Source organism: Brassica rapa, chromosome A06 (genome assembly GCF_000309985.2).
Source record: "Brassica rapa cultivar Chiifu-401-42 chromosome A06, CAAS_Brap_v3.01, whole genome shotgun sequence".
Taxonomy (NCBI): domain Eukaryota; kingdom Viridiplantae; phylum Streptophyta; class Magnoliopsida; order Brassicales; family Brassicaceae; genus Brassica; species Brassica rapa.
The window spans coordinates 18,059,324-18,068,540 of record NC_024800.2 but is presented as its reverse complement, the minus strand read 5'-3'; the positions used below and the strand labels follow the sequence as shown (position 1 = coordinate 18,068,540).

At 28.7% G+C, this 9,217-nt stretch overlaps 1 protein-coding gene across 6 annotated transcripts; it reads right to left on the bottom strand.

Moving 5' to 3' along the window:
- Positions 1-411: 411 nt before the first annotated feature.
- LOC103874658 (acyl-coenzyme A oxidase 4, peroxisomal) lies at positions 412-8,812 on the bottom strand. 6 transcript variants are annotated; one of them, XM_033273384.1, is made up of 6 exons: positions 2,528-8,810; positions 2,392-2,443; positions 1,959-2,063; positions 1,599-1,870; positions 1,410-1,517; positions 412-1,307 (listed from the first exon to the last, which is right to left on the bottom strand). In XM_033273384.1, exons 2-6 carry the CDS (start codon positions 2,417-2,419, stop codon positions 1,158-1,160), a joined length of 663 nt encoding a protein of 220 aa, XP_033129275.1. In that variant the 5' UTR covers positions 2,420-2,443; positions 2,528-8,810; the 3' UTR covers positions 412-1,157. The 6 variants fall into 6 exon arrangements, 3 of the variants coding, with proteins under 3 accessions (XP_033129275.1, XP_033129273.1, XP_033129274.1); XM_033273382.1 differs by having other exon boundaries at positions 2,392-2,429; positions 2,461-8,807; XR_004448585.1 differs by having other exon boundaries at positions 412-1,517; positions 1,599-1,664; positions 1,766-1,848; positions 2,392-8,804.
- Positions 8,813-9,217: the final 405 nt, after the last annotated feature.

Here is a 9,217-nt window from a genome sequence, read left to right as displayed (position 1 = left end):
TCTTTTTTTTTTTGGTAAGAAACCAATTCTAGCAATGGAAAATATTAGGAAATGAGGAAAAACATTTATATGTTTTGATTAAAAATTAATACACATATCCAAACAGTATATTAATGAAACTGAAAATTAGAACATAAGAAACTTCTTTATAAATTGTAATAATGTTGAATCATAGATGACTTTCTTACATATGGGACAACTTATGTTTATACGAAGCCATTAATCAATGCAGCGGAAATAGAAAGTATGACTGCAAGTAAGAGAGCATAGATAGGTACCATTGTTGTAATTTTCGAAACATACAATGCATGCATCATGTTTTTCTTCTATAGTTGGAGGCCTATTAGTTCACTTAAGATCGATGATGATAAGGTCAACGTCAAGTCTTGCAGTCGCGTTTTGGTTGTAATATGTGATCGTAAGAGTAACTTCAAGATCATCAGTTATGTTATTGTCTTCGGGTGTTATTTTTAATATTGACGTTTCATTTTATTAATAATATAACTATTATTTATAATTTGATCAGGATTCTTATTTTTTAATTAAGAAACGATATTTGTATTATTTATTTTAAAGTTTTCTTAGGATGCTTATTTTTTAAACCAATTGAATCATATAATGAAGCTTCCACTAATTTAACTTATTTTTGTTAGGTTTATAAAAAAAACTTATTTTTGTTTAATCGGTAAGAAATTTAAGTCAGGTTTTCGTTCTTATGATCTTACTGGGGCCCATCCTTTCCTCAAGTTCGTTTGCAAACTCAGCATCTGTTTGTCATTTGAAAAATAACAATGCAGCATGGTTTTTTGGCCTAAAATGAAAGATAAACTGAGATTTCATAATTATGTTTTTTTTATAAATTAAGATTGGGCCCAATAGACTTTTAAGTGACCAAGCAAAGCAAAATGAAATTTTTGAGAAGATTAAACATAGAAAATATTCCGAAAAGTTGACCACACAAAAAAATTCAGAGAGGAAGGGACTTGCTAAACATGTTATTCAAACTTAGAAGAAAATTAGAAACAAAAGGAGCATGAATGGGCATTAGGCTTGGACACTCCCAATGATGCGAAGCTAACCATTGTGAGGCTTCTTGACGGTGCAGACATCCTTAGGTACCTGCATAACAGTGTTGATATTGTTTGGTAGTGATGAGTTTAGAACCTAAAGTTTGATAAACTGAGATCCCCCAACTGCGCTGGCGTTATGGCACAATGAACATGTGAAGGAAGAGAATCCACGGGCAGGCACCACCCATTAGTAGTTTTAATTCTAACAACTTCTCCAGTGCCAAGGAACTCCACAATCTGTTATAATAACAAATGAGATAATGAAGATATACATGCAGGTCTTTAGCTGATTGATGTGGGATCATTAATTGAATATCAGTCTATGTCTTGAGATGGAACCTTCTCCAAGCTAAGGACCAAATTAAAAGTCCCACAGCTTGCATCAACTCTAGATATCTCTGCTGTTGCAATGGCATTGGCTGTGATGTGGCCAGGACAGCCATAACCCTAATAAGCCCGACCAAATTAAAAAACGAATCTTCCATCCACATATAAAAAAAAAAATAGAAACAAAGCATTTCAACATACCTTAATAGAGCCACCAACAACACCTAAAGCTCCAAGCTTTGGAATGATATGGAACGGAAACTCTGCCTTCTCCCAGTATTGATGAGTAAAAATCAAAGAAAGAAGGATGATGTCACGCAATGATAATATCAAAGTAAACAAACAAACAAACACAAAGATAGACAAACCTCTGTCATAATGGGGGCAACTTCTTTCTCCATGAACTCCCTCACTCTTCCGCACAGCCTGCTCCTCTGGAGTCAATAGTTCACTGAAATGATAATAGTCTGAAGCTGTAATAAAGTATACAAACACACAGATTGAAGCAAAAGCACAACAAAACATAACAAAAAATGTATATTCTCTGAAAAAAATCCTTACTGCACGTTGGGAACTTAGAGGCTGGAGTTGCTTGAGGAAATGCAACGAATACGTTCATAGCCGGCAAATCAAAATACGAACTCTTCACCTTCTTCTCAGCGTTATCTACAATTCATTCACAAACTCAATAAGATTTCATTTCCTATACAGTTCTGATTCCATAAGTCTATGCAATCATGAATCCCTTGCATGATCTACAAATGAAAGCAATCTAAGAATTAGAAATCGCAAAATTCTCGGAATCAAAAACACAATTTCATTGACAGAACCAATCATATTACTTGGTATATCAGGTGATCGACGAATGAAAACTCAACCAATTCTCCAGAAATGAAACATGACAAGATAACAAAAGATCAAACCAGCAAGCGAAAATAGATGAATCATGAGAACGCAACATGCAAACCATTAGAGAAAAGAGATGATAGCGAACCTCGATCTGTAGATGATAGCACAGTCATGGTGGCGATGATTGCGATTGAAACCTTTTCGTTGGTTTCATGATAGGAACGAAAGTTGATAATGGAATTAATATAATAACAATCAGGAGTTTTGATCAAGGATCAGACCTGGTTACATGGAGCTTATTGTATTCAGATACTTTATCAAGATAACCAAAAAGTCATCCTGCCTCGGGGAGACGTTACAGATTTCGGATCAACGCGGAGGTCGCATGTGAAAGAGGAAGACGACGACGAACCTTAATATCAATTGAGTCTCTAAATGGGCTAAAGGTACGGGCCTAACCTATTCATTTTAATAAAAGCCCAGCTCTCAAACACTCAATTACAGAACAGCTGAAGTAAACAAATCGCAGAGGCTTTGGTATGGCAACACGTGTCGGGATTTGCCCCTCCCACTGTACTGACGTGGCGCAAGGAGGTGAGAGAAAACCCTGTTTTATTATATAAGATTATCAATTTTCATACTTTGTACTTTATATATATACTAGATGGTTGTCCGCGAATTCGTAGATATAAATATTATATAAATATATATTATATATAAAATTTCGAAAATTTTCCATAAATTTGATGTAAAAACAACTGATAAATATTTAGTAATAACAAATGTTTATGAAATTATATATTTAAATACAATATTTACTTCTCCTACATATATTATACATATTCTTCAGCCTATTTTTTTTAATTAATTTTTGCTAATGTTTTCCTAAATTTTTACTTATTTTTTTGTCAAATATTTATTTTTCTCTCTAAATAGAAATACATATTATACAATCAATAAACTAAAACTCCATCTTATAATTCTTTTCAATCATAGCATTACCTTATTCACTTTTTAATTTATTTAAATGAAAAATAATTTTTAATCAAAGTTCTCACATGTTTCGTTCAATATAATTCGGCCAATCTTTGAAACCTAATTATTTATAAAGCATATATGGACGATATAAGAGATTAATAATATTAAAATATATGATTATAATTTTTATATGAATATGAAATCATTATATCGATTTCTATAAATTGTGTTCTATTAATTAACCGTCCAATCTAAACTAAAATAAATAAAATTAAAAATTATCGACCAAAAAAATTATTACAATTTTCTTAAGACTTCACAAATGATCGACATGTAAGCCAAAGTCACTTAAGTGACTTTTTTAAATATATATGCGTATTTATATTTTTCATAAATGTTTTATAAATTCTTATAAATAATTTAAAATTATGATAAAATAATTTTGTAAGCCCTGATAAATAATTTTATAATATTTTTAATAAAAGACTTATAAGACACATATGGACATTGTAATACATTAATTAATGCTTATTATAATACTATGTGAATATAATGTTTTATATTAAAAAATATTAAATCGTTATATCGATTTCGATAAATTGTGTTCTATTAATTATTTTATGTTGTATATAGATACAATAGAAATTAATCAAGCATTATTACACTTTTTATAATTTTGAAAATTAGTTACTATAAATTATTATTTGTAATATCATTTAGATTATTTGGTAAGTGACACTAATTAGTTCTAGACTTACCTTATATTTTAAATCAAATTAAAATAATTGAAACTCTTTCAACCAATCAAGTTATAACATTTTTTCTTAAATTCTCTCTATGATTGACACATAAGCAAAAAATCACTTAATTGACTTCTCATTCAATATATAGGAGAATATACTAATTAACAGAAATATTTTAACCATTTAGTTTTTTTTTTTTTTTGATAATCCATGTAATCTCGACACCCCAGAGAAAACTCGACTAGCGTCTAAGTACACCTCCGCAGAACATATTCTGGAGGGCTGCCTTTTTACCTCATTTTAATCGACGATGACTAGGAGAATTCGAACTCGGATCTTTATTGGGCCGAAAGCTCCCTCAAGACCATTGGGCCGTCAAGACCATTTAGTTTACAATTAAAATGGTATAATTAGTTGCTTAAGTTATCTAGGAAAATTATAGTCAACACAAATATTAAACATTACTTTTTTATTAAAAAAAAATTTCAGGTTTATCTTTGTTAGAAACAGAGTTGTGATGATGTACATCAAAAAGTAGCATAATGTTATACAAATGGATTAGGGTATGTATTTTGTGGTTTGGGGATTAGAATACATATTTGTTTAGTGAGTAAAAATTGGTTGTTTTTGAATTTTATATGGGAAATTAGGTGATATAACCAAACAAAAACCCATAATTCATTATATAACCAAAATCACATCCTCTCTCCTCTTCTCTCTTCCTATCTCTCTCTACCTCTTTCTACAAAATTAATTTTACTTTTTTTTTTGGTTATATCACAAATAAGCCCTTTATATATAGACATCATTTTGCCAAAAATAAAAAAAGGAAATCACTTACGATAGGAAACTAACAGAACCAATTAAAAATGAGCTATTGAGCAAGAAAATCGAGTGGTCTAGATGGGCCTTTAGTTTTGTTGAGATTTCTAAATGGTTTAAAATGGGATAAACTGACTGGATGAGTAATAGGTGGCAAAATAAATTTTAAAAGTCTAAATAAAAGAGTGACATAACACTGTAAATAATTTCAAAAGGTAAGGACATAATTCTAGTAGAGATTCTACTTTAATACTATACAATTTTAGAAAAAAATCAATTTTTAAAAATTGTATTTTTCATATTTTCTTCTTAAATTTTGAATGCTTTTTGATTTTTAAAATTTTTATTCTGAAATTCTGATTTAAAAAAAAACAGAATAAGAATAATTAAGTTAATTAATCATAATTACTTAGAATTTATATATTCGTGGAACTAATTCTAGATCATTAGAAATATATGAATAAAACATATTAGATATAAATATGACACAAAGATAACAAAACCAATAATCTGATTTGGTACAGTGGTTGAGCATATGGTTTAATTTTGTTTGAACCTAGGTTTGATTCCTATGGACAGATTAAAAATTAATTTTATTATTTTTTACTAGAGCCGGGGTCCGCGGGGATAATATGTTTTATTAAAGTAAATTTTTATATTTTTGTAGTTTTAAGTATCAGATATTGAACCTAGGTTCGTTGTAGAATTAACCATAGAGTTTTTGTTTGAATGAGATGCGGTGATCAGTTTCTGTTTTCTAAACAATAGTAAGTTTGAAAAATATATAGTTGTTTGCATTGAAATTTAAATTTTAAAACAGTTTACTCGTGTCGGTTTCCGTCTTGTGGTTTGATCCCATGTGGAGGTATGCCATCAGGCTTAGGATAGCAGTTTATTCCTCTTTTGAAAGCGTTGTATGATATCTATGTCGTTGTCAAAGTAAAAGCGCGATCCTGGTGTGGTTGTGAGTGATAGTTTCCCTGAAAAGTGAAATATTTGTAAGCATTTAGTTAGACATAAACCTTATGTTTAGTTGATTACCTTCATGTAACCTTGGAATGATAATTATGATGATTACGATTTAGTTTTTCCTGGTAGATATGTGATTTAACTCTCTGAAATTGGCCGTCTCATTGTCCCATATAGTTAGACGGACCAATTTGGATCTACAAAAAAATATTGTATTATATATTTATTGCTTAACGCAATCCAAAAATGATTTTTGTATCTGTGTTGTGGTTATATAAATCACTTCCTTGGAAGAGGCATATGCGGCCAACAACATCTGTGGGAATAATTTGTTAAAAAATAGAGAATTTATTTGTATGTGTGATAGGTATGGGTTTTTTTTGACCTGGAAGGAAGTTGGTTGCACTTGCTAAGCTGAACAACTGGGGATAGCGTTGGGGCCGGAAAATGTATGAAGGATCTGGTGAAATGTTTTCTTGAATCAGTGTTATAATTGTTGTCTCATTGATATTGATTATGTATGGTTGAACGGTAAGCATGTACCGTCGGTTATTGGGAAGAAGATTAAAATATCTAATGTGATAAATTTTCCCTTCCTCGAACCGTTGGTACATTGTGTCAGACGTAGAAATAGGCACCCGCCCTTCCATTTTTTGTTCTTGTTGAGTGGTTAAAAGCAATTATTTGAAATGTTGTTGGAATAATTAAAAGTAAGTATTTTTTAGACAAACCTATATGTCTAGATAAATGAAAGTTGTTCTTAGGAAAGCATTTTTATTTGTGTGATTTGTGATGGGACACATCCTAATGATCCTAGCGATAATTGGTTGATGTCCGAGGTTGTCGCTCCACTTGTTGTGAACTTCGGCTAGAATTACAAAAAAGATAAATTGAAAACAAAAATAGAGAAAAATTGCAATTTAAAAATCAAGTAAAAAAATTATTAAAAAAAATTATATTTTGAAAACGTATAATCTAAGACTATTACTTAATTATTTTTTTATTTTATTTTTTAATATTTTTAATTAAATTTTATATATCTAGGGTATAAGGATCATTTTACCTATTAAATGAAACATTTTGGTCATTCTATCAAAACTTTCCTTCTTTATCACAATTTTGTTTTTGGTTTGTTTTTATAACATATTATAAACAAATAAAATTTAATAATATATGGAAATAAAATTTCGGTTGTATAGGATTTTTCGAGTTTTTGGTGGTGCTGGAAAATAATTGGTCATTGTGACTTTAATCGTTTTAAAATATAAAGTAAGTTTTAAAATATGCAATTAATATATGTTTTTGTATGGTTTAAAACTAATAAGATGTAAATAATGAATAATATATTAAAACTAAATATATATATATATATATATAACCAAATTTATGATAAAGATGGTCAAACGGTTTATAATTTGTATGTTAAATTAAAAAACATCTTCTAGATAAAAGAAAAATCTACATTTGTATTTGTGCATTAAATGAAAAAGGGAAATAATATGAAAAGCTTTTTTGCAAACAATAGAGTGCATTAACAACTTGTATATTTTGTTTATTAGAGTTTAGGATAAATAATTAATATTTCAATAATAATAATGTTTTCATTCAAAAATGATAATATTTAAGTTGAAGATGAAGAGAATCACGATGAGATGGAGTCGGTGATTAGGGTTAGGGTGAGGATGAGTGATCTTTAGTTTTTAAAGAATTATATGTTTAAGAGCTTTTAGTATTAATTAACTAGGGATTATGTTTTAGGGCTTTTAGTATATGAGTAATAATGGGTTAGTGCCTTTAGTATCTGAATAATAATGGGCTGTTAAAATGGAATGCTGAAAATGGTGTAAATGGACTCTGAAATTTAGTAATAATGGATTGCGAAAGTTGGTCTTTCAAGCCCAGTCCGAGATAACATGGCAGATTGGTTTTCAATTTTTTTTCCTATATGGCACCTCTAAAAAAACTCCAGTTTAGCTGTTTTTATAGTGAGATTAATTATTTAAAATGTAAAATATATTTAATCTACATACGGTCAATGTATGTATAAACTTAATTATCTTTGTTTGTATATGAAATTTGTATATATTATGTGTTGATATATGTTTTAGTACCGGATCCGTATTTATGTACCGATCGAAACTGCAATTGTCTATCGATGTGTGAATTGATCGATTTTTCCGTAAAGCGTATGTTCTTTAAACTATGAAATGTACATTATTTTAGTATGTCATTAGCATCTTTCACTTCTCGTTAGTGCGTCACCACTGTCCTTTGTTACAAGAGTAATCATAATGGTTTTGTTACTTTTCCATCAAATTAATCCACCTTTTTATAACACTTTCTGGTTGTTGAGCAGACTTTTGCGACTTTAACCAGCAGTTTATAATAAATGGTTATAAACTCTCTGTTTTCTAGAAATGATTGCCATCCGTTTCGTTTAAATTTATAACAATTGGTGTAAATCATTTCCCTCTGTTTCTTAATATTATATATTCTAGAAAAAAAATTTGTTATAAAAAGATCTATTTTTTACATTTTCAAAACATTTTTTATTAACTAATTGTAAATTTCAAAAACTTAATTATATTTACTAAATTTTTATTGGTTTAAAATTATGGAACAAAGATAAACATAAAAAATTATGTAAATTTAATGTGTTTTATTAAAATATGTGAAAAAATTATAATATATAATATTAAAAAACAGAAGGAGTATCTTTTAACCATTTTCCTTTCATCCGTCTGATTCGAATCAACATAAACCAGTTTACGTTCAACATAAGTATGCTTCAGTGGCAGCCAAGAAAATTAACTAATGTTCACATTAATCAACGCGTTTATTGACGCCGACACTCATTATTTAGTAATAATTTTCTTTTGTCAATTTATCGTAAACTGTGTTTCCATGCGACTTCTTGTTACATGTACTAGAGATTTTTTCTGTGTTTCGCGCGAATTGTGTTTTATAAATTTATTTTATTTATAATATTATTTGTCGGTTTTGTTTTTTACATGAACTTCTTGTTTTTCCAATGTTAGTTTTTTTTAATTTAAATTTATATGTTTATAATTTTTCATTTTTCTTGTTGTAGATGGAGAATTATATTTTTTATTGATGGTTTTTTATATGTGACATAAACTTTTTGAATTTTAAAATAATGTTATATATAGTACGATTAACACATTAAAGAAGAGAAACATATTCAGGCACATTTTACACAGGTTTTATATGCATAATTTTAAACATTATATATGTATATATTATAAGTTTAAAACATGTAAATGCTTTCTAAAGCTAAATACTTGTTCTGAGTTTACATAACTTATCGAAAGTTTTATCTCTTTTTAAATTCAAATCACAGAAAAAAATATCAAAAAGTCAGTATAGATGGATTTTTTGGGCTTTTAAATCAACACTGAAAAATTACATGAATCAGATAACAACAATTTTATAAACAAC

Excerpts from the sequence above, each read along its gene's own strand:
- LOC103874658 (XM_033273384.1), bottom strand. The coding sequence starts at position 2,419 with ATGACTGTGCTATCATCTACAGATCGAG. Across the intron at positions 2,064-2,391 it reads GCTATCATCTACAGATCGAG|ATAACGCTGAGAAGAAGGTG; the intron begins GTTCGCTATCAT and ends AATGAATTGTAG. Across the intron at positions 1,308-1,409 it reads TGGTCCTTAGCTTGGAGAAG|ATTGTGGAGTTCCTTGGCAC; the intron begins GTTCCATCTCAA and ends TTATTATAACAG.